This window comes from Oryctolagus cuniculus, chromosome 21 (assembly GCF_051225735.1).
Source record: "Oryctolagus cuniculus isolate XC-2025 breed Fujian yellow rabbit chromosome 21, ASM5122573v1, whole genome shotgun sequence".
Taxonomy (NCBI): domain Eukaryota; kingdom Metazoa; phylum Chordata; class Mammalia; order Lagomorpha; family Leporidae; genus Oryctolagus; species Oryctolagus cuniculus.
Window position 1 is genome coordinate 29196248 of NC_142887.1, and position 27217 is coordinate 29223464.

Here is a 27217-nt window from a genome sequence, read left to right on the forward strand (position 1 = left end):
AGCCAGGACCAGAAGGGACTGGAACATACGGGATGCAGGCTGAGGCTTAACCCACTGAGCCAGACGCCAGCCCCTGAGGAATCTTTGCAAGGGATTCTCTGTTCTTTTCCTTTCTGTGTAGTTGGAAAGGCCCCAAATCACAGTATTTGGTGAGACACAGGGCAAGGAAATGACTCCCTTCTGTCTCAGTTTCTTCCTCCTTACAGTGAAGGGGTGGGTGCGTGGGTACCAGTGCCCCTTGAGAGCTGCAGGTTGTGCAGGAGCCAGTGGGTGGGTGGGTGGCTGGCAGGGCACAGTGCCCAAGAGATTATGATTGTGCCAATTTTTTTTTTCTGCAGTAACATCTACTCCTCTGAGGAATGTTCCGCAGGGACACTAAGAACTTGGCTGGTTTCTCAGAAAAGCCATACACCCATTTGACACATGGAGAAGCCAGGTCCACAGAAGGCCTGGGACTGGTCCAAGGGCAGGTGGCAGGTGGCCCGGCAGCCTCTTTACGTCCTGATCCCTGCACGGGGCCACTCCCGCCTCGCCTCAGGTGCGGCCCCAAGGCAGGTTGGGCGGTGGGGGAAACAGGTGCCAGCTGCGGGGAGCACAGCGGGGCCTTTGTAACCAGGAGGGCACCACCCCCTGGCCGGCCCCTTCCCGCCCGGCCGCCCGCGGGACAGCCCCGGTACCTGCGGTGCCTGCAGCCTCCTCGCTTGTGGCTTCTCATTCCCTGCTGAGCCCCGACAGCGCAGCGCAGCGCAGCGCAGCTCAGCTCAGCTCAGCTCAGCGCAGGGGCCCCTCCGCGCTACTGCCCAGCTGCCCCGACGTCGCGGGTCCCCTCCTCCGGGGCTGATCATTAACCCGGAGGCCGTATAAGGAGCGAGTGACCCCCGGGCGGGCGACAGGGACGCGTTGTCGTCGCCGCCGCCACGCCGCCATGGACAGCAGCACTTTGAGCCCCCTGGCCACCTCCACCGCGGCCCCCCTTGAGTCCTATGAGCGCATCCGCAATGCGGCCGACATCTCCGTCATCGTCATCTACTTCTTGGTGGTGATGGCCGTCGGGCTGTGGGTATGTGGGGGTCCCGGGACGTGCGCGGGCTGAGAGGGCCAAGGCTCGCTGGGTGGGATTTGGGGTGCGCACGGAGGAGCGCCGGCGTCAGGGAGCTGCTGAGGGGGCTGGCTATGCAGCGGAGTGGGAAAGACGTGGAAGCTGAGTTCAGAGGCACAGTTGGAGGGGAGGGCGAGGGGACAGTGCCAGGAAGCCCAAGGCGGGGATGCCAGGCCCCTGGGCAGAGAAGGGAGTCTGTGCCAGGGTGCAAGGGGGACAACTTGGAGCTCCAGGGTCGGTCCCTCGGCTTGGGAGAAGAATCCAAAGATGAGATTAGTGTCTGAGGTCTTTGCCATCCTGTTTCCCTCCGGGGAGAGAAACTTCAGAATGGTTGCTGTGTGGCAGGTGCTCTGGGGCCGCCCACAGGGAGGTAGCTGACCCGTCCACGTCCACCCAGCCCTCCTGGGAAAGGCAAACCGGGCTGTGTGTGTTGCGGGGGGGTGGGGGGGGTGGGTCTCGTGCCTGTGCAGAGATCCCAGGGGCCGGAGGAGTAGGGATGGGAGAAGTGACTGGAGCAGGAGAAAGGGAAGAGCAGAGGGTGGCCCCGTGCCTGGGAGAGGGCAGTGCATGTGCCTTCCCTTTGGGATTTGGAACACACCAAACCAGAGAAACTTGTTCTCAGCAGCCTGGAAGTTGGAAAGTTGACTTGTGACAGACTCTGGCACACCCATTGAAGAGAAGAGGAGGTGTTTTAGAAGCGTGCATGTATTCCAGCCATTTCAAGGGGCAGGAGGCTGCCAGGAGGTGGTTGTGTCCAATTCTTCTGACTTAGGGAGAGAAGAGGGTAGGCATTAACCCTTCCATGGGCAGGCGGCTGTTTCAGGGGGTAAAAGAGGAATGGTAGAACCAGGTGTGAAGACTCCTCAGGTGTCATATGGGAAGCGTCCAGCTAGGAGCTGGGATCCTCACCTAGAGTATCGGCTTCCATAAGCTTCAAGCCTTGCAACCTTGGGTAACTTTTCTCAACCTCAGTTTTCACTGAGGGTAAACTAGGCACGATCTTACCTATTCTTATGGCTCCCCAAGGTGGTTGTGAAGATCCACCGAGATGAATCTGAAAGCTCTTTACCAGCTCTAGGAGTTTAAAAAAAATGCAACCATCGCTTGCCCTCCAGGGTGCCATCCATACCTTTGAATGATTTTTGTCCTTGTAAGCAAAAGGCAGCCAAAGGGGCAGCCGGGCAGTGCCTCTCTGACAAAAGCCGCAAGACAGGGAGAACAGGACTGCCAATCCCACTTGCAGAAGAGGAAATCAAAGCCTCACGCGGCTGTGATTTGCATAAGGCTGTGACAGAATTGTTCCTGGAACTCAGGTCTCTGGTCCCGGGTGCTCAGCCCTGTGTCTGCCTTGCTCCTCCTACCCCACCCTGGCTCATTGCACCTGCTGGAGCCGAGATGGGACTCCTTCATCTGCTCACCAAGCTACGCTGCCTGTTTCCCAGACACTCACTCATAATCTCGGTTCTCTTAAAGACTTGTTTTAGCCCTGCCAGGCCTGCTGCTGTCTGTTCTTCCTCTTTTTTTTTTTTTTTTTTTTTTTTTTATGGTGTTTACACTTCTGAAGTATCTGAATCAGTATCACTTGTCCCGTTAAATGCTGCTTAATGAGCCTGCTAGTATTTGTCCATGTTTAATCTTCCCCCATTACTCAGTGCCTCTAGACCCTGATTGTTTAGCGGCTGGATTTCTTCCAATTGACTTTCCTCTTTTTGCTATCGAGGTATCTGGGGTGGATTGGCTCAGAGACGGACATTCTGAGTCCTGCATAGTCTCTGAGCTGCACAAGGTAGAATGGTTCAGACCTCTTACTGTGCTTTTTCACCTTACAAAATACACCTGCAGCCAGCAGCCCCCTGTCACCATCTCGTCTCTTACAGCACTATTCCGTTCTGTTTTATGCTTTCCTGAGTCTTCCTCATCCAACCATATGAGAGTACTCCAAAGAGCCAGCAGAAAAATGAGGTGAACAGGGAAGTTCATTTTGGCACAAAAGAAATTTGAGATCTAGGTGTCATCTTCTCTTAATATGCATTTCCCAGTGGACTTTTGGAAGACCCACGCATGCATGGATTTCCAAATATTTTTGCACCGAAATAAAATTCTCTTCAATTTTTTAAAAATTTTTATTTATTTATTTTGACAGGCAGAGTGGACAGTGAGAGAGAGAGACAGAGAGAAAGGTCTTCCTTTGCCGTTGGTTCACCCTGCAATGGCCGCCGCGGCCAGTGCACCGCGCTGATCCGATGGCAGGAGCCAGGTGCTTCTCCTGGTCTCCCATGGGGTGCAGGGCCCAAGTACTCGGGCCATCCTCCACTGCACTCCCTGGCCACAGCAGAGAGCTGGCCTGGAAGAGGGGCAACCGGGACAGAATCCGGCGCCCCGACCGGGACTAGAACCTGGTGTGCCGGCACCGCAAGGCGGAGGATTAGCCTAGTGAGCCGCGGTGCCGGCCATAAAATTATCTTCTAATTCAGTTTTTTTTTTTTAAATGAACTTTTTGAAGTATTCCCATATTTGAGCTTTGCTTTTTCTGCTTCTTCACTATTTATTTCCATTTTCTTTTAGCACAGCCCAGTTAGTTTCTTGGAGGATTCTCTGATTTTATTCTTGCTGGAATAATTCATGAATCTCTTCTGCAGTGCCCCTCAAGCAGAGAAAGGGGAGTGGAGCCAGGACTTGAACCCAGGGACTCTGATAAGGGATGTCCCAACTGGCAGCTTAACTTCTATGCCAAAGACCCACCCCTGAATGGCAAGTTTCTAAGTCCCCGAAATGTCATCATCCAAGGGTGATTCCTTTCACTGACTCAGTGAAGCTGTGAAAATGCAAACAGCTCCAAGGGTTGAGTCACTCTCAGAGCTGGCTCTAAGAGGAGACCCGTAATTTTAAGAGAGGAAAGAGGTAGTATTCCCGCTGTACTCCAGAGGACTGGGCCTGGGTCTGAGCTGCACCAGAGATCTGCTGAGAGCTCTGGGAGAACTTGCAAGGGACGAATGAGAAGGACCGGTCCTCATGTATGTGTCCCTTTTCTCCTAAATCTTCAATGACTCCCTAACTGCCTGTGTTGTGAAGCCCATATGAAGGGCCTCTACAAAGTTCCCGGAAAATTCTCATTAGGAATTTCAAAGGGTCTTGCACCCAAATACCATACCTCTCATTCCGTCTTTGCTGAACTTTTGGAAATAGCCTCATACTTTTTAGCCTGGCACGTGAGAGCCTGCACGCTGGCCCACTGCTTGCACATGACCCTCAGCGTGCTTCATCCAAGTTCATGGTTACACTGTTCACCCTCTGCTCCTCCTCCACTCGGGGTGCCCTTGCACCTGCACCTCCTGATGTTTCTTGGTTGGAGAGCTCCCTCTCTTTTCTCTGACTCTTCTCTCTCTGAGCTTTGATGAAAGGCTGCAGTTTCTGGGAAGTCTTTTCTGATGTAAAGACCACACTGGGGATATCATACAGAAAAGTGATATAATTCCAGCAGGCTCTTATCTGTGTCCTCGGACAGGAAGCCCTGAACTGAGTTTGGATGTCTGGTCTTTTATGTAACATTAGCATGAATTTAACATGGCTATTTGTGAAATCGTTTGGTCTGGCCCTGCCAAGGCAACTGCAGGCAAAACTCAAAATTCAATAAATATATAGCAGACTAATTTTAAGTTGATAATTTTGTAAGATCTGCAAATAATGTAAATATCCAAATGGCCCTGAGCAAAAAAAAAAAAAAAATTCACGGCCCCTGATTTATAATCTAGAAAGCAGAAAATGAGCTGCTATAAATGTTACCTTTTGCTGTAGGAGACTTGAAATTTTAAACAATAAACGTTTATTTTTTTGAAGTTTTTTTCTTTTGAAAGGCAGAGTGACAAAGAAGGAGGGACAGAGAGAAATAGAGACAGAGATAGGGATAGATAGATCTTCCATCTGCTGGTTCACTCCCCAGATGGTCCCAACAGCTGTGGCTGGGCCAGGCTGAAGCCTGGATCCCAGAACTCCATCTGGGTCTCCTACATGAGTTGGCAGGGATTCAAGTCCTTGAGCTGTCAACTGCTACCTTCCCAGATACATTAGCAGGAAGCAGAATCAGAGGTGAAGTAGCTGGGACTTGAACTGGCACTCTGATACAGGATATGGGCATCCCAAGTGCTGGCTTAACCCACTGTGCCACAATGCCACACCAGTGAACATTTGCTGAGTGCTTCACATAGCATGTGTTGAGAGCCCTGCAGATGGAGGAATCAATCTCGAACTCCTTATCTCTATCTCTATTTCTATCTCTGTCTCTGTCTCTGTCCCTGTCCCTGTTCCTAGCCCTAACTCTCCCTCTCCCTCTCCCTCTCCCTCTCCCTCTCCCTCTCCCTCTCCCTCGCCCTCTCCCTCACCCTCTCCCTCTCCCTCTCCCTATCTCTCTCTCTCTCTTCATCTCCAACTCCATCTCTATTGTCATAGTGCTTGCTCTCAAGGAGCTCATGCTCCTCCTGGAAATCACTGAAATGTTCAGAAATGATTAGAGTTTAATGCCAAATGTATTTTGATGTAAGTACAATGTAGTAGAAGCCAGGGGGAAAAAGGGATCAGTTTGGCATAAAAGAACAGAAAAACAACAACAACAACAACCAACAGTACCCTTCCCCTCACTACATTTTCATCCAACAACAATTATTGGGACCTTATATTTGTGACCGTGAGAGTCCACTGATAAACAAGACAGGCACGGATAGCCTGTTCTTGAACAGAGTGCTGAAGATCATTGAGGGGGGGTGCCTTGCATTCTTATATAGCATTTTAAATGTTTTTTTGGGGGGGATTTAACAACTTTATTAAGATATGAGATTTTTCCATCAAGGTGGCATGTACCAATGCCGTCTCACTAGTTCAAGTGATCAACTTCAGTTCACAGTTGATCACACTGATAGGTCTAAGAGTCAAAGGGATCACACAAACAAGACTAGTGTCTGCTAATACTAACTGATAGAATAAAAAAGGGAGAGAACGATCCAACATGGGAAACAGGATACACAGCAGACTCATAGAATGGCGGATGTCCTAAACAGCACTCTGGCCTCAGAATCAGCCCTTAAGGCATTCGGATATGGCTGAAGAGCCCATGAGAGTGTTTTAGGCATGGAAAGCCAAGACATTCTGGGAAAAAAAAGAAGAAGACCTAAATGAAAGATCTCTGCAAGTGAGATCCCAGTGGAAAGAATGGGGCCATCAAAAAAGGAAGTACCTTTCTCTGAAGGGAGGAGTGAACTTCCACTTTGACTATGACCCTGTCTGAATAAGATCGAAGTCAGCAAACTCAAAAGGCTTCCATAGCCTTATAGCCTTGGCAACTCATGAGTAGAGCCTAGGGAGATTACTGACACCATAAACAAGAGTGTCAAATTGTTAAGTCAACAACGGGAGTCACTGTGTACTTACTTCTCATGTGGGATCTGTCCTTAATGTGTTGTCCAATGTGAAGTAATGCTATAACTAGTACTGAAACAGTATTTTTACACTTTGTGTTTCTGTGTGGGTGCAAACTGATGAAATCTTTACTTAATATATACCAAATCGATCTTCTGTATATAAAGATAATTGAAAATGAATCCTGATGTGAATGGAATGGGAGAGGGAGCGGGAGATGGGAGGGGTGCGAGTGGGAGGGAAATTATGGTGGGGCCAATGTAATCCATAAACTGTACTTTGGAAATTTATATTTACTAAATAAAAAAAAGAAAAAAAATTTACAACTAAAATGCCTTTAAAAAAAGATATGAGATTTTTCTCATGAAACTTTTGAAGTCCTCTTGTACAATTCACATACCACATGGTACGTTTTCAAATATGATATTTCATTAGACACCTCCAAATGCTTGCAAGAAAGGCACAAAAACATTGTTTCCTCCAGTTTAATGGAAAAGCAAACAGATGGAGGTGGAGTGACTCACCTGAAGGCGCGCTGTGAGCAATCCACAGAGCTGGCACTGGGGCCACTCACACCTTCTGAGCCTCGGTTTCCTTTTTCCTTGTGAGTTGAGTGCAGGTCCCTGCCTCCTGCATCGGAGTTTGTCGAGGCTCCAGGGCAACAAGGAATGTACAAGAGTTTCAGAATGCGCAGTGGGTGGGAGAGTGACAGCGTATGGAGCGCTATGCCCTTTAGGCTAGCAAGGTCACTCTCCTGGTTTTCTATGACATCTCTGACCCTTTCTTCCTCAGGCTATGTTTTCCACCAATCGGGGGACGGTCGGAGGCTTCTTCTTGGCGGGTCGGAGTATGGTGTGGTGGCCGGTAAGTTTTCTTCGAAATGCGATTTGCTTAACTTTGACATTTCCTGCAGGAAGCCATATTTTCTAGGACTTTGGGGTGATACTGATTCCTCCTTCCAGGTCTGGTGAACCCGGTGTGCCGGCGCCACAAGGCGGAGGATTAGCCTAGTAAGCCACGGCGCCGGCCAACCCTTCAGGAGTCTTAAGAGTGGAGATGTCTTATGGAGGGGAAGCTCAATAAATGGTAGCTGTTTGGCGCCCTCTTTCCTATGAGGGACTTCAAAAAGTTGACGCAAAAATGGAATTGTTTTGGAATAAGTTTGTTTCGGTGCAAAAAATTTTGAAATCCACACATACAAGGCATCTTCGAAAAGTTCAAAGGAGATGTGCCTTATGAGAAACTACACGTAAATTTCAAAACTTTCTGCATCATCATCATCTTATCTTTTAATTTCATTTCTATGAATTTTAAAAATATTTAAAATTTGTTTATTTTTATTGAAAGGGAGAGGGAGAGGGCATGGGGGAAAGAGGGAGAGAGAGAAAGAGGGAGAGAGAGACACACACACACACACACACACACACACACAACTTAACTGCCATTCTCTGGTTCACTCCTCAAATGTCTGGAACATTTGGGATTGGGCTGTGCTGAAGCTGGGAGCTGGGAACTGCATCTAGGTCTCCCATGTGAGCGGCAGGAATCCAATGTCTTGAGCCATCAGGACTGCCTCCCAGGGTCTGCATTAGTAGAAAGCTGGAGTCAAGAGCTAGAGCTGGATATTGAACCCAGGTGCTGATATGGAACATGGACACCCTCAATGCTATCTTAACCACTAGAATATGCACCTGCCCTTTCCATGAACTTTTTAAAGTTCCCTCCTACAGAAAAAGAGACTTTTGTCTGTCCTATCTCTGGGGCTTAACTCAGTGCCTGATACATGGGAAGTACTCAATAAATACTGAATGGATGGAGGAAGAACTCTACTATTTTCTATTACTATTACTTTTATATTTTGTATATTTAAGAGGCATTTTCCATGACACAGGATACATGGTTGGAAGTATCCCAATCCAAAAACTTGTGCATAGGTGGAAGAGAAACTAGGAGGTTCCTTCCATCAGACCAGCGCAGAGCTCTTGCTGGTTTATCAATTCAGGCCAAAGACCCTGCTGACACAGAGTTCTTGTGAAGTGACTGGTTGAACAAATTGACCGCACTGTGTAGTTCTTTGGGCTTAAGATACAAGGAAGCTGACTGCTGAAAGATGGAGTAAATGAAGCCTGCACACAATGGGACAGGAGTGCTTGGAGGAAGAGAAGCCAGCGAGTGAGGACTGTCACTGTAGTGAAACATGCAGCCCAGAGAGCTTACCAGGAAGCCCTGCCACACCCTACATTTGTCCTCTGACCAACTATTTTGGGATGGAGTTTAAAAGCCAGCATCTTCATAGTTCCTTGGGTTATTCCCAGAGTCATCTCTATTTCATAAGTTAATACTTTGGTAAATAAACATTGGACAGATTAACAGTGTACAACATGATGTTTTGATATGTGTATACATTGGGAAATGATGAAATCAAGCTAATTACCATATCTGTCACCTGATGTATTTATTTTTTGTGGCGAGAGCACTTAAGATCTAATCTCTTGGCAATTTTTAAGTATACAGTAGATTATTAACCATGGTTACCGTGCTGTGCAATAGACTTCCAGAACTTACTCATCCTGCATGAAACTTTTTTTTTTTTAATTTGAAGAGTAGAGTTACAGACAGAGAGAGGGAGAGACAGAGAGAGAGGTCTTCCATCTGCTGGTTCACGCCCCAAATGGCCAAAACGGTTGGAGCTGGGCCGATTCGAAGCCAGGAGCCAGGAGCTTCTTCTGTGTCTGTCATGTGGCTGCTGGGGGCCCAAGCACTTAGGCCATCTTCTACTGCTTTCCCAGGGCATTAGCAGAGAGCTGGATCGAAAGTGGAGCAGCTGGGACTAGAACTGGTGCTCATATGGGATGCTGGCACTGCAGGTGGGGGCTTAGCCTACTATGCTGCAGTGCTGCCCACCCCTGCCCCCTGCATGAAACTTTGTACCCTTTAACTCTTGTCTCCCACCTGCTCCTCCTTCTGCCCTACCCTTGGCAGCCACCATTCTAGTCCCTGCTTCTATGATTTCAGTTTGTTTAGATTCCACCTTTAAGTGAGACCATAAAGTTATTTCTATCTTATCCTTAAGGAGGCCAAGAACACTGGGCAGATGCTGAATTCTGTGCTGGGTCCCTCTTTGTGATCCCCTCTGACACCTTGGAGGGTAGAGACACTGCCTTTAGATGGCTCCCCTCAGATCTGTGTGAGTGCTTTTTGTATTCTCATGTTTTGGACTTCGGTGCTCTCCTAAAAGCTAGTGTTAGGGCAGCTCTGATCCCAAAGCTCAAGACAAGCTTGGGGTAGGCCCTTTAGAGCTTATTAAAGCATTACAGGATGTGAGGGGTGCATTATTTTAGAGCAAGCCTGCCAAATGCCACACAGACTCAGTTTTACCCAGCTCTCCTCTTTCTTCCCCCAACTCCCCGTGACGGAAACTCTACATTCAAGACAAATCATTTCATTTTTCAGATAGCTATTTTCTCTTCTACTGACTGTAATCAGGATGGAATTATGTCTCTTTGTGTTAAATTTTTATGGCTGATTTATTGAGGATAAGACCTAAACTTCCAATCTCTGGGTCTTTGGAGAAGCCCGCACAGGGTGGAGGAAGTGTGGGGCAGAGTCACCTTCAGGTGCATTTTGAGTGAGATTTGGGAACATGTCACTTCGTAACCAGAAATGACATTTTTTTTTCTCTTCTGATAGTGCCCCAGACTGGATCTGGGCTGAGGGTTTTATGAATGAGAAGGCGTAGGCACACCCAGAGCAGGTAGGGTTGCGTGGTTTATGTGGGGTTTCCTGTGGGTGTTGATTTCCCGTGCATGTCTCAAGACTGGATTATTCGAACCATGGCCTCATTCTTCTTTTGTGCACAAGTCACTGCTTCCTTGATGAGGCTGACATTGACTCTTTTCCCTCCAAGTTGAGCTCATGAGATTATGTTAATGACTTCTACATTTTTAAGGAATTTGTGAATACTCAGACTCATTTTATAGCAAATGCATGATAATTGCAACACAATTCTCACCAATTCTCATGTTAATGTAATACTAAAACAAAGAGAACAGATTCAGTGTAGTTCAAATACAATTCTAAGAATGTAATACTTTCCTTCCTTTCTCCCTCTCTTGCTCTTTCTCTTTTATTTTTTGAGGTAGCATATTTTCAATTTATGTTTTAGTCAAAGACTTACTGTTCCACTAAATAAATAGTTCAGTGAGTAAAAACTAAGAAGATCCTTGTTCAGCAGGAATAGAGACAAGGGTTATAAACAATAATCAAATGACAAGATGACTGTTTCACTAATATACAGTATATTTTAAAATAACCACAGATCATTAAAACTATAGTAGTATATCATTCTTAGCCATTGACTTGACAAAGATATAAAACCAAGTTTGACAAAACCATATTTGCAGCAGTACTGATACACATAGGTATTTTTTTTTCTTTTTACATTTAGCTCCCACAAGTAAAAGGAAACATGTGGTATTTGTTTTTCTGTGTCTGGCTTATTTCACTAAACATGATGTCCTCCAGTTGTATCCATTTTGATGCAGATGGTAGAATTTCATTCTTATTTATAGCTGAATAATCTTCCATTGTGTATACATTTGTACACACACACACACACACCATGTATATATACCACAGACATCCTGGTTAATTCTATATTTTAGCTGTTGTGAACAGAACTGCTATAAACATAGTGGTGCAGGTATCTCTCTGATACAACATGTTCATGTTTTTTGGGTATATACCCAGTAGTAGGATTGCTGGATCCTATGGCAGGGCTACTTCTGATTTTTAAAGAAATCTCCTGTTAATGGTTTCTAAATCTGTCCATGTATCACAGTCACGTGAGATCATGCATGCCCAGCAGTTGGGACTGTGCATAGCGAGTGGTCAATGAGTGGTAACATTAAAAAAAGGGAAGGAGGGGCTGGCACTGTGGCATAGTGGGTCAAGTTGCCACCTGTGATGCCAGCATCCCTTTTGGGCACCTGTTTGTGTCCAGGTTGCTCCACTTCTGATCCAGCTCCCTGCTGGTGTGCCTGGAAAAGCAGCAGAGGATGGCCCAAGTACTTGGGCCACTGCACCCACTTAGGAGACTAGGAAGAAGCTCCTGCCTCCTGGTTTTGGCTTGGCTATTGTGCTCATCTGGGTAGTGAACCAGCAGATGGAAGATTTCTCTTTCTCTCTCTGTCTCTCCCTCTCTCTCTGTAGCTCTGACCTTCAAATAAATAAATAAATAAATAAATATTTAAAAAAGAAAAAGGAAACGAAAATGGAATGGCAAGGCAGGGCCCCTAACTGGCATCTGTATGGTGTACTTAGTACTCAGTACTTAGCAGTGATCAGTAAATGGAAATCAGCACTTAAGTGAATTGATTGCTGCTGATTCTCTCACACTTAACCCTCAGGTTGACCCTGTGAATAAATGAACATGATTTATTTGTGCTGTTGTAAATCATAATTCCAGGTACATGTTGGCTACATATTCACATCTGTTGTAGTCAATCAATGGGAAGCCATTGTTTAACTTTCTTTATTCATGCCACATGGTATGTTTCACCGTAGCTGATGTCTCTGATCCAGTAAAGTATGGTTACCTTCTAAAGTCATTATTTTTAAAAAGATTTATGTATTTATTTGAAAGGCAGAGTTACAAAAAGGAGAGACAGAGAGAGAGGTCTTCCAACCGCTGGTTCACTCCCCAGTTGGCTGCAATGGCTGGAGCTGTGCTAATCCGAAGCCAGGAGCCAGATGCTTTCTCTGGGTCTCCCACGTGGGTGCAGGGGCCCAAGGACTTGGCCATCTTCTACTGCTTTCCCAGGCCATGGCAGAGAGCTGGATCAGAAGTGAAGCAGCCGGGACTCGAACTGGTGCCCATATGGGATGCCGGCACTGCAGGCGGCAGCTTTTACCCACTATACCACAGCGCTGGCCCCAGAAAATCACTTCTTAAATGTGCTGGCCCAAGGAGACTGTCACAGAACTGGGGACTCATTCTCTAAAGAATAATGTTTATTAAAAAAAAAGGTAATGTTTATTTGAAAATAGCAAAGCATTGCAGTGGGAATATGCACGCAATAGCCAACTATCAGTGTTTTCAAAGAGGTTTTTTAGTTACAAAACCAAGAGGATGACATCAGATATTTTGAAACAATAAGCACTGGCCGCAGTGATTGATAACCAGAACGGTGTCAGACTGAGGTTGAACAAGCCGTCGCTGGGCAGGTGTCCTTGTAGAGGGACTTTTTGTATAACATTGTGGTGGCCTCTGTGTCATGTTGTGGTTTTTGTCAGAGTCTTTTGTGGTCATTACCATCATGCAGCCATGCCTAAGAACCCTTTTTTTCATAACGGCCTGGCTTTATTTATTTTTGTTAGGGCTGACATAGGTGACTCCATTTTGATCCTGACAATGCTTACATTCCTTCCACAGGGGCATTCCTGGGGTTTTGAAAGGAGTGGTTGGGAAAAAGTTGCTGTCCCTAAAAAGTTAGTGATGTCCTGAGAGAGAGAGTGGAGAGAGAGAGAGAGAGGAGAGAGGAGAGAGAGAGAAAGAGAAATAGCTTATGCTTGGGCCTGAGGATCGAAGTGAGGGACAATCAGAGGAGAGGAGCAGGGATTCGGGGCTGAGATTATGAGATGAGTCAGCTTAGGTAGATGGCCAGGCAGGGGGGCATGCTGGAGGCAAGTCTCACCAACGCAGAGGAGTAACATGAAACCATGAAGCTGTGCTTATGTAATTGTGGGCTGGTTGGCCGCATAGACTTCCTTTTTTCTATGGCACCTTTAACTCACAGTTGCTGGCGTGGATGTACACAGATCAGTGGAGGGCTCTTATTTTGAGGAGAGTCAATCTGCCAGGACCATGGGCAGAGCTGACTCCATGGGAACAGTAGGTACAACAGAGCTGAGCCAATCCCCTTTGTCAGCCCCCTTGGAGCCTTCATTTGAGGCAGGGAGTGGGAACCACCCAGGAACCAAATGATTTGACGTGTCCTGGTTCTGTGATGAAGGGCAATTCAGTCACCTCGCTGAGTCTTTGGGATGTAAAGGAGTCAGATCAGGGATCTCAAAGACTCTTCCAGGTCTAAGCTTCTAAGATTCTTTTTTTTTTTTTTTTTTTTTTTTTGGCAGGCAGAGTGGACAGTGAGAGAGACAGACAGAGAGAAAGGTCTTCCTTTGCCGTTGGTTCACCCTCCAATGGCCGCCGCGGCCAGCGCGCTGCGGCTGGCGCACCGCGCTGATCCGATGGCAGGAGCCAGGAGCCAGGTGCTTTTCCTGGTCTCCCATGGGGTGCAGGGCCCAAGCACCTGGGCCATCCTCCACTGCACTCCCTGGCCACAGCAGAGAGCTGGCCTGGAAGAGGGGCAACCGGGACAGAATCCGGCGCCCCGACCGGGATTAGAACCCGGTGTGCCGGCGCCGCTAGGCGGAGGATTAGCCTAGTGAGCCGCGGTGCCGGCCTCTTTTTTTTTTTTTTTTTTTTTTAATAGTTGCAGAGAGAGGTAGATACACAGAGAGAGGTCTTCCATCTGCTGGTTTACTCCCCAGATGGCCGCAACAGCTGGAGCTGTGCTGATACGAAGCCAGGAGCCAGGAGCTTCTTCTGGGTCTCCCATGCGGGTGCAGGGACCCAAGGACTTGGGCCATCTTCTGCTGCTTTCTCAGGCCATAGCAGAGAGCTGGATCAGAAGAGGAACAGCTGGGACTAGAACCAGCGCCCATATGGGTCGCCGGTGCTTCAGGCCAGGGTGTTAACCCACTGTGCCACAGTGCCTGCCCCTAAGCTTCTAAGATTCTACAACAGAGAGATGGGACCAGGCAGAGGAAATGGGTGTGGGCAAGCTATCCAGCCCGTCTCCAGTGAGGACCTTGGAGACTGAATGGGTGTGTGTCTCCAAACAGCCAGAATTGCTTTCTCTCCAAGTAGAGAACCATCAGAAAACTGTATGTAAACTTCAGAAAGTCTGTGGAAAAACAGAATCAAAAAAGAAGTGTATTTTGGTGCAAGAAATTTTGAAATGCATGCATAGTTTTTTTTTTTTAAAGATTTATTTTATTTATTTGAAAGACTGAGTTATGTAGAGAGGTAGAGACACAGAGAGAGGTCTTCATCCGCTGGTTCACTCCCCAGATGGCCGCAACGGCCAGAGCTGAGCCAGTCCGAAGCTAGGAGCCAGGAGCTTCTTCTAGGTCTCTCACATGGGTGCAGGGGCCCAAGGACTTCGGCCATCTTCTGCTTTTCCCAGGCCACAGCAGAGAGCTGGATCAGCAATGGAGCAGCGGGACTCAAACCGGTGCCCATATGGGATGCAGGTGCTTCGCGCCAGGGCTTTAACCCACTGCGCCACAGTGCCGGCCCTGCATGCATAGTTTTTTCATCATATACATTTCCTATGAACTTTTTATTAAAATATTTATATATTTATTTGAAAGGCAGTTGAGGGGGAAGAGAGAGAGAGAGAGAGAAAGAGAAAGAGAAAGAGAGAGGTCTTTCATCTGCTGCTTTACTCCCCAAATGGACACAATGGCCAGGGTTGGGCTAGGCCGAAGCCAGGAGCTAGGAACTCTGTCTGGGTCTCCCTCATGGGTGGCAGGGTCTCAAGTATTTGGGCCATTTTCACTGCTTTCCCAGGCATGTTAGCAGGGAGTTAGATCAGGCATTAGCTGAGAGCCGTATCAGAAATGGAGCAGCTGGGACTGTAACTTGCTGTGCCACACCACCAGCCCCTTCCATGAGCTCTGTGAAGACCCCTTGTATCACAGGGGTGTAGGGTAAGGGTTGACAGTTTCTGTATGTAAAGGACCAGTGGTAAATCTTTTTGGCCTTGCAGCTATATGATATCTCTCATAGCTAACCCAACTCTGCTGTGGCAGCATGAAAACATGCATAGAAAATACATAACTGAGTGGGCGTGGCTTTGCTTCAGCAAAACTTTACAAAGGGGAAGGGCTAGGTTTCTTGTTTTGAGGACATGTGTACAGTCTCAGAGCAGTGCCCAGCACACAGTCAACACTCATGTTATTCTTTTGTCAATAGAAACTTTTTTTAAAGAAAAGAAATTATTAATATTTGTTTGAAAGGCAGAGAGAGAGATCGTCTATCTGATATTCCACCTCCCAAATGCTGGACCAAGCCGAAGCCAGGAGCCAGGAATTCAGTCCAGGTCACCTACGTGGGTGGCAGGGACCCAAATACTTGACCCATCATCTACTGGCTCCATGGGTGTGCATTAGCAGGAAGCTGGAATCTGGAGTGGAGCCAGGGCTGGAACCCAGGCACTCTGATACGGAATGTGGGCATCCAAAGGGCATCTTCATGCCTGTCCTTCAACTGGAACCTTTTGTAGAACTGTCACCCCACTTACCTGATCCACTCCTCAGTGATGTCGCCAGGTAAGCACAGTGGGGATGATGATTAATCCCACGGGTTGCCCAAGTTCACATGAGATAAGACCAAGCAAGGACTCTCTCTGTTCTTCTGGTTATTCAAGTCTCTCTGTCCTTTGTGATAGGAATGTATGAGGTCACTAGGTGTGGCTTGGAGGTTAATCTGAAAAAATCAAGAAATTTCTTCACATAGGGTTGACCAGAGACCCTGCTGGAAACTCTCCCTAAAGAAAGAGAACAGCTTCTCAAATGTTTAAAACCCTCTTGAGTAAAACATATCCGATTTGATCTCGAAGTCTCTAAATCTTAATGATTGGATCAAAGTCCAGCCATGTATGATGACACTGGAGGGGCAAAGGGTGTTGTGGAAAACCTGGTAGCCCTAGGACATAGTGGGAAACTCATGGCTCCAGGAGGAAGAGAGGGAACCAGGGAAATGGACCCTGCTGTGGCGGGAAGCCCAAGGGAGGAAGCCCTGGGAGGAAGCGTGAAGGGAGGGCAAGCCCAGGAGAAGTGGTCCTGCCTCCTGATGGCCAAGTCCATTGGGACTTCTCTTCCTGTTCTTGCTACTTTCCTCCTGCGTGAAGTTATCTGTGCCCTTGTTTGTGCCTGTGCTTGTGATGAGAGCCTATTGTTTTCTTCTAAAAAAAAAATGAAAAAAATTTACTTTGTCTATTTGAAAGACACACACACACACACACACACACACACACACAGTTGTCATCTCTGCAAGAGCTGGGACTGAACCAGGCTAAAGCCAACTGCTTGGAATTCAGTTCCATGTGGTGGCAGGGTCCCCACCACTTGAGCCATCCCCTGCTGTCACCAGGTTGCTCATGAGCAGGAAGCTGGAATGGGGAGCAGAGCTGGGCCTTGAATCCAGGTACCTCAATATGTTGTCGGTTTCCCAGACAATAACTTAACTGCTATGCTAAGTCCCCCCCGCCTCCATACTTTTCTTAATCTATTTTTTTTCTTATCCCTCACAACACCCTGTCCAAGGGCTTCTGCTGTAAGTACTTGACAGACATGTGGGGACTTCAGATAACTAGTTCATAGACAAATGGAGCTAAAGATAAGCTTAGTTTGGTGCAAAGCAATTTTGAAATCCATGCATCACTTTTTTCATAAAACGCATTTTCCGTGAACATTTAGAAGAGGGACTGAATTAAAGAAAAAGAAGAGAGGGTAAGACATAGCCCCAGATCCTCAAGCTAGCCCTGTTTGGCATTGTCACCTGAGTCTCTGGGCTGCTTTCTGCTCTCCGATGTGTGTCACACGTGTAGGCAGTGATAAGAATTCAGGTGACTAGGAGGCTGCTGGGTCTATGTCAGAGCCTGCTTACCCCAGGGCTCCCGATTTCTGTTCCTATGCCTAGAGAGAGAAGAAATATGTTTTTTTTTTTTTTTTTAAGACTCATGATCATAAAACTAGAAAAGCAAGCCTGATCACCTGATCAGAGTCCCCAGTTTGAGTCCACACTGGGTCCCTTGGTAAAGTTTGGTGTGGTTGTGCTTCCTTACGATCTTAGGCCATTTGGTTTTTTCAGTTTGGGTCAAGGTTTTGCAACACCTGGAACTTCTCATAATAAGCATCTCCTTTTCAGTGGGAGGTTTTTTTTTTTTTTTTTTTTTTTTTTGGCATATTACACCAGTATCTGCCTTGTTCTTTGAGCAAATTGTTTCCGCTCTTCTCCCCCTCTCTTCTTTTTCTTCTTCCCCCATCCTTTCCTCCTCCTCTTGCTCTCCTCCCTTCTCTCTCTGCCCTCCCTGTCTTTCTCTTCTCCCACCCCTCTACCTGTTCTGTGTCAGTCTCCTCTCTGGAGCTTCTTTGATTCGTGCACAACTGCTGTCCTTGTTTCCAGGCATTAACTCACTGGTGTGTAGCCAGGTTCCCGTCAGCTCCTTAGCACCTAAGCTCCTGGACTCTCCCTTTCCACTGGTTGCCCTCTCAGGCTTTCCTAACAGATGAGCACTTCCGGAGGCAGAAGGCAAGAAGGGAACTGTGATCGGTAATTCCAGCAGGTTGAAGCCAGCAGACAGCAGACACTCTGGGCTGAGATGATGTCTTTGGATTCTTCATAGTAGAGACCTAACTGGGCTGCCCTGGGCTGCCCCCGAGTCAGCTGTAGCTCACTGTTTCTTTTTGGGTTAACTCTGTGTTAGGAGTTGATTTAGGATTGAGGTTAAGAGCGTGAACTCAGAGCCCAGACTGCCTTGGTTTGAACCCCAGCCCCACCCATTCCTAGTTTGGCTAGTACCGGAGGCGAGTTTCCCTCTTAAGTGCTCAGTTTCCTCAACTGCAAAATAGAAACTGTCAAACCTCCTTGTAGAGTTGTTTTGAGAATTAAGTTATTTACTCTATGTAAATTGCTCTGGACAGTATGTAATTAATTTACCCAAGTGTTGACTGTTATCATTATCATCATTATTGTATCTCATCTGTAACTCTCCACTCCCCCCCTGCTGTGAATTCAACTTTTCTTCCATTAATTCATCTATCCATTTATGCACTGTTAGTCTTTAATGCTCTAACTACATGTTGACTGCCTACCATATCCCAGATTCATTGTGTTAGGTGTTGGCACACATCTGTGTCACTTGTATTTTTACAAGATATGTGAGGATCTTTCAAAAAGTTCATGGAAAATGCATATTATGAAAAAATGATCTATGGGTTTCAATTTTTTTTTGCACCAAAGTAAATTTATCTTTTAATTCCATTTTTCATGAACTTTTTAAAAAAAATTTGTTTATTTACTTAAAGTCAGAGTTACAGAGAGAGAGAGAGAGAGAGAGAGAGATCTTCCATCTGCTGGTTAACTCTCCAGATGGTTGCAATGGCCAGCACTGGGTCAGGACAAAGGCAGGAGCCAGGAGCCTTATCTGGATCTCCCACGTGTGTGTCAGGGGCTCAAACACTTGGGCCATCTTTTGCTGCTTTCCCCAGGTCGTTAGCAGGGAGCTGGATTGGAAGTGGAGCAGCTGGGACTCAAACCAGTGCCTGTGTGAGATGCTGGCATCATAGGCAGTGGCTTTACCCACTACGCCACAATGCTGGCCCGTTCATGAACTTCCTGAAGTACTCTCATATATAAAATTATGAATACCGGTGAGTGTTCAGAAGGAAGCATATTTGAGTCTAGGGAGGGGTGGGAAGGAGAGGGCTTTTCCCTAACCTACACCAAAGGTGACAGAGGGCCTTTCTGTGCATTGGGTATCTAGGTCGAGACCGGAAGGACCAGAGCCCTTGGCCATGTAAAGATTAGAGGATGGTGGGGCCAGCTCTGTGGCATAGCTGGTAAAGCCGCTGCCTGCAGTGCCAGCATCCCATATGGGCACCAGTTCAAGTCCCAGCTGCTCCACTTTGATCCAGCTCTCTGCTGTGGCCTGGAAAAGCAATGGAAGATGGCCCAAGTCCTTGGGCCCTTGCACCCCCATGGGAGACCTGGAGGAAGCTCCTGGCTCCTGGCTTTGGATGGGCCTAGCTCCGGCTGTTGCAGCCAATTGGGGAGTGAACCAGCAGATGGAAGACCCCCCCCCACTCTGCCTCTCCTTCTCTCTGTGTTAACTCTGAATTCCAAATAAATAAATAAATCTTTAAAAAACAAAAAAGGTCAGAGGATGAACAATCCAACCAGAGGGAACAGGATGGACAAAGGCCATGAGGTTGGAAGGACCTTGTTGGTATCTGAGTACCTGAGCAGGGGCCAGCACTGGGAAGAGACAGTATATTTAGGTCAGGCCTTTTGAGTGAGGGTGCCTGGGTTGTTGATAATTCCCAGATGGACCTGTTTTGATTGGCAGGTGGATTGGTCTCCAGTCTCCTTGACCTCTAAATGCCAGCAGCAGACCTTGCCTAGCCTTTGTGCCAGAGCATTGGTGGGAAAACACTAGTCTTTGGCAGTCGTTTTTTCTGACTTCCTGCCTCTCTGGTTCTCTGGGGAAGGTAGTGAGAGAAAGATGACCATTGTCTGTGGGGATGTGAGCTGACGCAGAGTAAATAGAGATTATGGCTCTCAGAGCAAAGCCTGTGTCTAAATATTTACCAGAGCTTCAGGAATAAAATATTCGGAATATATGAGCCCCACCTCATTTTCTGCTTCAATCCAGGAAGTGTGATTCCTGAGAAATGGCAAAGGTCAAAGGTTAAACCTTTCTAAACCTGTGAATACAGAGTTTACTGAGGGAACAGAGATGCTAATTGGGATTAAAGATCAGCTCCAGAGAGGGAGAGGGAAGACTCTAAAGCAAAATATGCCATCAGGGAGCACCTGTTGTTTCTGAGTTTTCAGCGGGGGAGGAAGGGCTCAGAGGAGGAAGTTAGTGGGGTACTGTGGTCTCTCCCTGTGTGCCGCTGGGTTTCTGTCACCTTTGGCTGTGGGGTCTTGGGCAAAGCACTTCACTCCTCTGATCCTTAATTTTCTGCTCTGTGAAGGGAAAATGAAGATGCAGGCTGAGCTTCCCTCATCCAAAAATACAAAGTGCTTCAAAATTTGCTATCTGCTGGATCACTTCCCAAATGCCCGTGACAGCCAGGGCTGGGCCAGACTGAAGGCAGGAGCCAGGATTTCCATCTGGGGTTTCCCATGTGGGTGGCAGGAACCCCAAGAACTTGAGCCGTCACCTGCTGTCTTCCAGGTGTGTTACAGTCGACTGAATTGGGGGTGAAGGTGGGACCTGTATGGGATGTGGGTGTCCTAGATGGTGGCTTTCCATGCAGCACCAGAATGCCTGCCCCCCAGAGCACTGACATGATGTTGTCCCTGACCTCATGTGGCAGGTGGCAGTCAAAACACAGGAGCACTAAATATACTGTACAAAATTTCCTTCGGGCTATGGGTGTAAGGTGTATAGGAAGGCACTTTAAAAGTTCATGGGCAATGGAATTCAAAGATAAGTCTATTTTGGTACAAAGTCTTTGAAATCCACACATAGTGTTTTTTTTTTTTTTTTTTTTTTTTGACAGGCAGAGTGGACAGTGTGAGAGAGAGACAGAGAGAAAGGTCTTCCTTTGCCGTTGGTTCACCCTCCAATGGCCGCCACGGCCAGCGTGATGTGGCCGGCGCACCATGCTGATCCGAAGGCAGGAGCCAGGTGCTTCTCCTGGTCTCCCATGGGGTGCAGGGCCCAAGCACTTGGGCCATCCTCCACTGCACTCCCTGGCCACAGCAGAGAGCTGGCCTGAAAGAGGGGCAACCGGGACAGAATCCGGCGCCCCGACCAGGACTAGAACCCGGTGTGCCAGCGCCGCAGGGCGGAGGATTAGCTTAGTGAGCCGCGGTGCCGGCCACACATAGTATTTTTATGATAGGTATTTTCCATGAAGTTTTTGATGATCAAATTATTTTTTGCACCCAAATACACTTAACTTTTAATTCCATTTTCTCATAAACTTTTTGAAGTTCTGTTGTGTGAAACGTTAAGTGATTTTAGGTTTAGATTTCATTCTTCTTACCTTGAAATGCCAAGATATTGCATGTTTCGTTTAGCTATGCAAATATTCTAGAATCTGACAAAAAAAAAAAAAAAAAACACCCTGAAATCTGAAACACTTGTGTTCCCAAGCATTTTGGATAATGGATAATCAACCTGTGATAACAACCTCACATAACTTTTATGGGCATTAAATAAGATAAGGAGGCCAGGTAAAAGTCAGCCTTCTCTTCCTGTCCGATTCTCCCTGGATGAGGCTCTCAAACTCTCATGCCCAGAGCAGCAGAATAGCACTACCTGGGCTCTTAGAAAAGAGAATTTTCTGGGCCCAACATAGATGTGCCGAGGAGACAGGGCCCAGCAATGTGTGTTTTCCCGTCTATCCAGGCCACGGCCAAGAGCCAGGAACTCTTTCTGGGTCTCCCATGTGGGTGGCAGGGACTCAAGCATTTGAGGTAGCCCTTGCTGCCTCCCAGGCACACATGCAGGAAGCTGGATTGGAAGTGGAGGCAGAACTTAATCCTAGGCACTCTGATATGGGATTGCGGGCACTTTAAGTAGTGGCTTAACTTGCTGCGCCATAATGCCTAACCCACAATCTCTGTCTTAGTAAGCTCTCCGGGCAGTTCTGATTGTGGTTGCCGGTTTTAGCCAATAAAAATCCCCGATGCTCCGTTAAATCTGAATTTCAGACAGGCAGTGATGACTTCTTTGGTGTGATATATCCCATGAGATATCTGGGACATACTTACACAAAGGATTTTCATTACTTGTCCAAAATGCAGACTTAACTGGGGTTCCTGGGTTCTGGTGCAGGCTAAAGTTTGAGAACCAGAGGCAGAGGGTATCTCAAGGGAGGCATCTAGCACAGCTCAGAGAAGGGATGGGGAAGAGACCCCGGAATCTCCTACACCCATCCAAGGGGAGCACAGAAACAGGGAGCGGGAAGCTGTCTCCAGGGTTCTGGCTGTGCTGGGTATTATATGGCCCATTAACAAGGAAAGCAGTTTCCTGAAATTAGCTGAGTGCATTTGCCATTTGAGCTATGATGGTTTTGCTCCCCTCAAAGGCAAAATAAACATGGTCTCTTTCAGGAAATTCAGGGACCTTCACGAAACACCTGCTGTGTAAAAGCATATTCGTTATTCCTGCAGGATCGCGGCGTGCGTTTGTAGGGCAACACTTTCAGTGAACGGTTTTCCCATTCGTCACCTCATTTAAGCCCAGTGAGCACCTGTGCAGCAGGTGCACTACCATGGGTGGTGCAGAAAACTCAAGACAAAACAGTCAAATGACTGCCTGAAGCTCACCTTGTTTGCTGTGACAGAGCCAGGATCAGAACCAGGTCAGGGGGTGCTGGTGTTGTGGTGTAGTGGGCTTTGCTGCTGCTTGATGCTGGCTTCCCACACCACTTCTGACCCAGCTCCCTGCTGATACACCTGGGAAAGCAGTGGAAGATGGCCCAAGAGCTTGAGCCCCTACCGCTCACATGGAACACCAGCATGGAGTTCCTGGCTCCTGACTTGGGTCTGGCTCAGCCCTAGCTGTTGTGGCCCTTTGGGGAGTGAACCAGCAGATGGAAGATCTTTCCCTCTCTCTTCTGCTCTCTGTCTCTCCTTCTCTCTCTGTGTAACTCTGCTTTTCAAATACTTATATACATACGTACATATGTACACACATACATACACACATAAATCTTTACAAAAAAAAAAAAAAAAAAGAACCGGATCTGAAGGCTCCCAGTGTCCCTAGGAGGGGAAGACAGGGATGTTCTTGACATTTACTCATGCTTTTAAGCTTTATTTTTAATACCGCATATTTAACTTTTTTTTAAAAAAAGATTTATTTTATTTATTTGAAAGCCAAAGTTACAGAGAGAGATAGAGACAGAGAGAGGTCTTCCGTTCGATGGCTCACTCCCCAATTGGCCACAATGGCCTGAGCTGCACTGATCATAAGCCAGGAGCCAGGAGCTTCTCCCAGGTCTCCCACGCAGATTCAGGGGCCTAAAGACTTGGGCCATCTTCCACTGCTTTCCCAGGCCACAGCAGAGAGCTGGATGGGGAGTGGAGCAGCTGAGACTCGAACCAGTGCCCATATGGGATGCCGGCACTGCAGGTGGCGGCTTTACCCACTACACCACAGTGCAGGCAACCATATTTAACTTTTAAAGAACATTTTCAGTTGACATATAATTGGTACATATTTATGGGGTACAGTGTGATATTTCTTTCATTTTTTAAAAAAGAACTGTTTATTTACATATTCAAAAGGCAGAGTGACAGATAAAGAAAGAAGGAGAGACAGAGAGATCTTCCATGTGCTGGTTCACTTCCTGAATACTCAGAATGGCTGGGGCTGGGCCAGGCTAAAGCCAGGGGCCAGGAACTGCATCCTGGTCTCCCACATGAATGGCAGGGGCTCAAGTACTTGGGTCGTCTTCTGCTGCCTTCCTAGACACATTACCAGGGAGCTGGATCAGAAGCAGAGTAGCCAGGACTCTAAACTGCACTTCAATGTGGGATACCATCATCACAAGCAGTGGCTTAGCTTGCTGCAGCATGCTGGCCCCAGTGTGGCCGTTCAGTGTGTGTATCTGTATCTATATCAGGGTACTTCATGTCACTTTTATTTTATTTTATTTTGTTTTATTTTATTTTGACAGGCAGAGTGGACTGTGAGAGAGACAGAGAGAAAGGTCTTCCTTTGCCGTTGGTTCACCCTCCAATGGCCGCCACGGCCAGTGCACCGCGCTGATCCAATGGCAGGAGCCAAGTGCTTCTCCTGGTCTCCCATGGGGTGCAGGGCCCAAGCACTTGGGCCATCCTCCACTGCACTCCCTGGCCACAGCAGAGAGCTGGCCTGGAAGAGGGTCAACCAGGACAGAATCCGGCGCCCCGACCAGGACTAGAACCCGGTGTGCTGGCGCCGCAAGGTGGAGGATTGGCCTAGTGAGCCGCGGCGCTGGCCTATATCAGGGTACTTCAAAAAAGTTTGTGGAAAATGGAATTAAAAGGCAAGTTTATTTTGGTACAATGCCGGCATCCCATATAGGCACCGGTTTGTGCCCTGGCTGCTCCACTTCCAATCCAGCTTCCTGCTATGGCCTGGGAAAAGCAGCAGAAGATGGCCCAAGTGCCTGGGACCCTGCACCCACGTGGGAGACCTGGAAGAAGCTTCTGGCTTCTGGCTTCGGTCAGGCTCAGTCTCAGCAGTTGTGGCCATCTGGAGAGTGAACCAGCAGATGGAAGGTCTCTCTCTGTCTCTCCCTCTCTCCTTGTAAATCTTAAAAAAAAAAAAAAAGCCTCTTTCCTACCTGTTTTGAAATACCCATGGTATGTTTTTTCAAATCTGTTGGCTGCTTCTACTCGTGAAGCTGGGAAGAAAACATGTATGACCTTGTCTGTTGCCTTGGGCTATGCTTGACTCCTGTATTAGTGATCCTGAGTGTGCACATGCTGTCTTATTTTCTTGAGGTATGGAAACAAAGATAAAAATTAATGGGTAATTTTTACCTATTAATTGCTTTCTTCCTCTGGGCTATAATTTATTGAAACTAACAAGGTTGACCTCAACCATTTCCAAGTTCATTGCCACTCTAATGTCGGATGAGCTGTAAGACGTCAGTTTTCTATTGCCTGTCACACAGGGTAGTTAGCACTCAGTGGCATCTTCATGTCTTTTTCTATGTCCCCCAGAACAAAGACATAACTTCTTTTTTTGACAGGCAGAGTTAGACAGTGAGAGAGAGAGAGACAGACAGACAGAGAGAGAGAAAGGTCTTCCTTTTTCTGTTGGTTCACCCCCCAGGTGGCCACCACAGCCAGCGCATTGCGGCTGGTGTGCTGCACCGATCTGAAGCCAGGAGCCAGGTGCTTCCTCCTGATCTCCCATGTGGATGCGGGGCCCAAGGACCTGGGCCATCCTCCACTGCACTCCCGGGCCACAGCAGAGAGCTGGACTGGAAGAGGAGCAACCGGGACAGAATCTGGTGCCCCGACTGGGACTAGAACCCGGGGTGCCGGAGCCGCAGGTGGAGGATTAGCCTATTGAGCCGTGGCGCTGGCTGATACATAACTTCTTGACTGTGTTCTCAGACATCAGGATCTGCTGGTGAATCTAAGACAGCTTGAGGACTTTTATTGTTCAAGGTTTAAAAGAATTGCGTTCTGATTATAAAGTTACACACATGCATGGTGAAAAAATTAGAAAGTATAAAAAAGTAAAAAATAACATATACATTGTTTTCTTTTCCAAAGATAACTACTATTAAATTAGGGTGTATTTCTATCAATGTATACTGTCCTATACATATGTATATATACACACACACTTATCTAAACATGTGAAATCACATTTTATATAGATTTGTATTATTTTTCAAGTTTTATTTCTTTTTTTCAAGTTTTATTTCTTTATTAGGAAGGCAGAGTAACAGAGAGGGAAGGAGGTAGGGAGGGAGGGGGGAGGGGGGGAGAGAGAGGGAGAATGATTGACAGAAAGAGAGATCTTCCATAGACTAGTTCATGGCTGCAGTGGCCTGGAATGGATCAGCATGAAGCCAGGAGCCAGGAAGTCCATCCAGGTCTTCCACCTGGGTGGCAGGGACCCAAGCACTTGGTCCATGTTCTGCTGCCTTTCCAGGTGCATTAGCAGGGAGCTGAATTAGAAGTGGAACGGTTGGGGCTTGAACTGGTACTACCATGTTGGTTGCCAGCATCGCAGACTATGACTCAACCTGCTGTGCTACAATACCAATCTTTGTATTATTTTTTATCTGAGCATTTCTCCATATCATGACAAATTCCTCAAAGCTATAATTTTAGTGGCTGCATAATATTCCACCATAAATATATGCCTTAATTTATCCAATCATTTCCTTCTGTTGTGTGCTTACGTTGACTATCACTTCCTTCTATTGTAAATAATATGTCAATGGACATATTAACAAAATACTTACATGAGGTACTTAAAAGAATTGAAATCCATGCATAGTTTTTTAAAAAGTTTTTTAAAAAATGTATCTTTTTTTTTTTTCATTTGACAGATAGAGTTACACAGTGAGAGAGACAGAGAGAAAGGTCTTTTTTCTGTTGGTTCACCCTTTAAATGGCCGTTATGGCCGGCACCGCGCTGATCTGAAGCCAGGAGCCAGGTGCCTCTCCTGGTCTCCCATGCAGGTGCAGGGCCCAAGCACTTGGGCCATCCTCCACTGCCTTCCTGGGCCACAGCAGAGAGCTGAACTGGAAGAGGGGCAACCGAGACTAGAATCCAGTGCCCATATGGGATGCTGGTGCCATAGGCTGAGGATTAACCTAGTGAGCCACGGCGCCTGCCCCATAGTTTTTTATAATATATTTTTTGTGAAGTTTTGTGAGATCTCTTGTATGTATGGATTTCAAAAATATTTTTTAAAGATTTATTTATTTATTTGAAAGGTCAGTGTTACAGAGAGAAAGAGGAGAGATAGAGAGATCTTGCATCTGCTGGTCCATTCCCCACATGGCTGCAACTGCCAGAGCTGGGCCAGGCTGAAATCAGGAGCTGGGAGCCTCATCCAGGTCTCTCACATGGGTAGCAGGAGCCCAGATACTTGGGCCAACCTCTGCTGCCTCCCCAGGCCATTAGCAGAGAGCTGGATTGGAAGTGGAGCAGCTGGGACCTGAGGCCTATACCTGCTATGCCACAACTCCAGGCCCTCAAAAATCCTTTGAAATTAAAATTAGCTTATCTTTAATTCCATTTTCCACAAACCGTTTGAAATGTCTTTATGTATAAGTCTTTGCATCTCTGATAATTTGCTGTAAGTGCTTAAAATGGGATCATATAGGGAAAGAAGAAGAATTTTTAATTGATTTTGGTGTGTACCAACAAGCTGCTTTGC

General features: G+C 47.1%; 1 protein-coding gene across 1 annotated transcript in view; it reads left to right on the plus strand.

The window, feature by feature from the left end:
* Positions 1 to 901: 901 nt before the first annotated feature.
* Positions 902 to 27217, plus strand: part of SLC5A1 (solute carrier family 5 member 1) — a 72168-nt gene continuing 45852 nt past the window's right edge. Inside the window, 2 exon segments of the mRNA NM_001101692.1 lie at positions 902 to 1060; positions 7301 to 7372. Coding sequence (NP_001095162.1) covers positions 926 to 1060; positions 7301 to 7372 — 207 coding nt within the window. The 5' untranslated portion in view covers positions 902 to 925.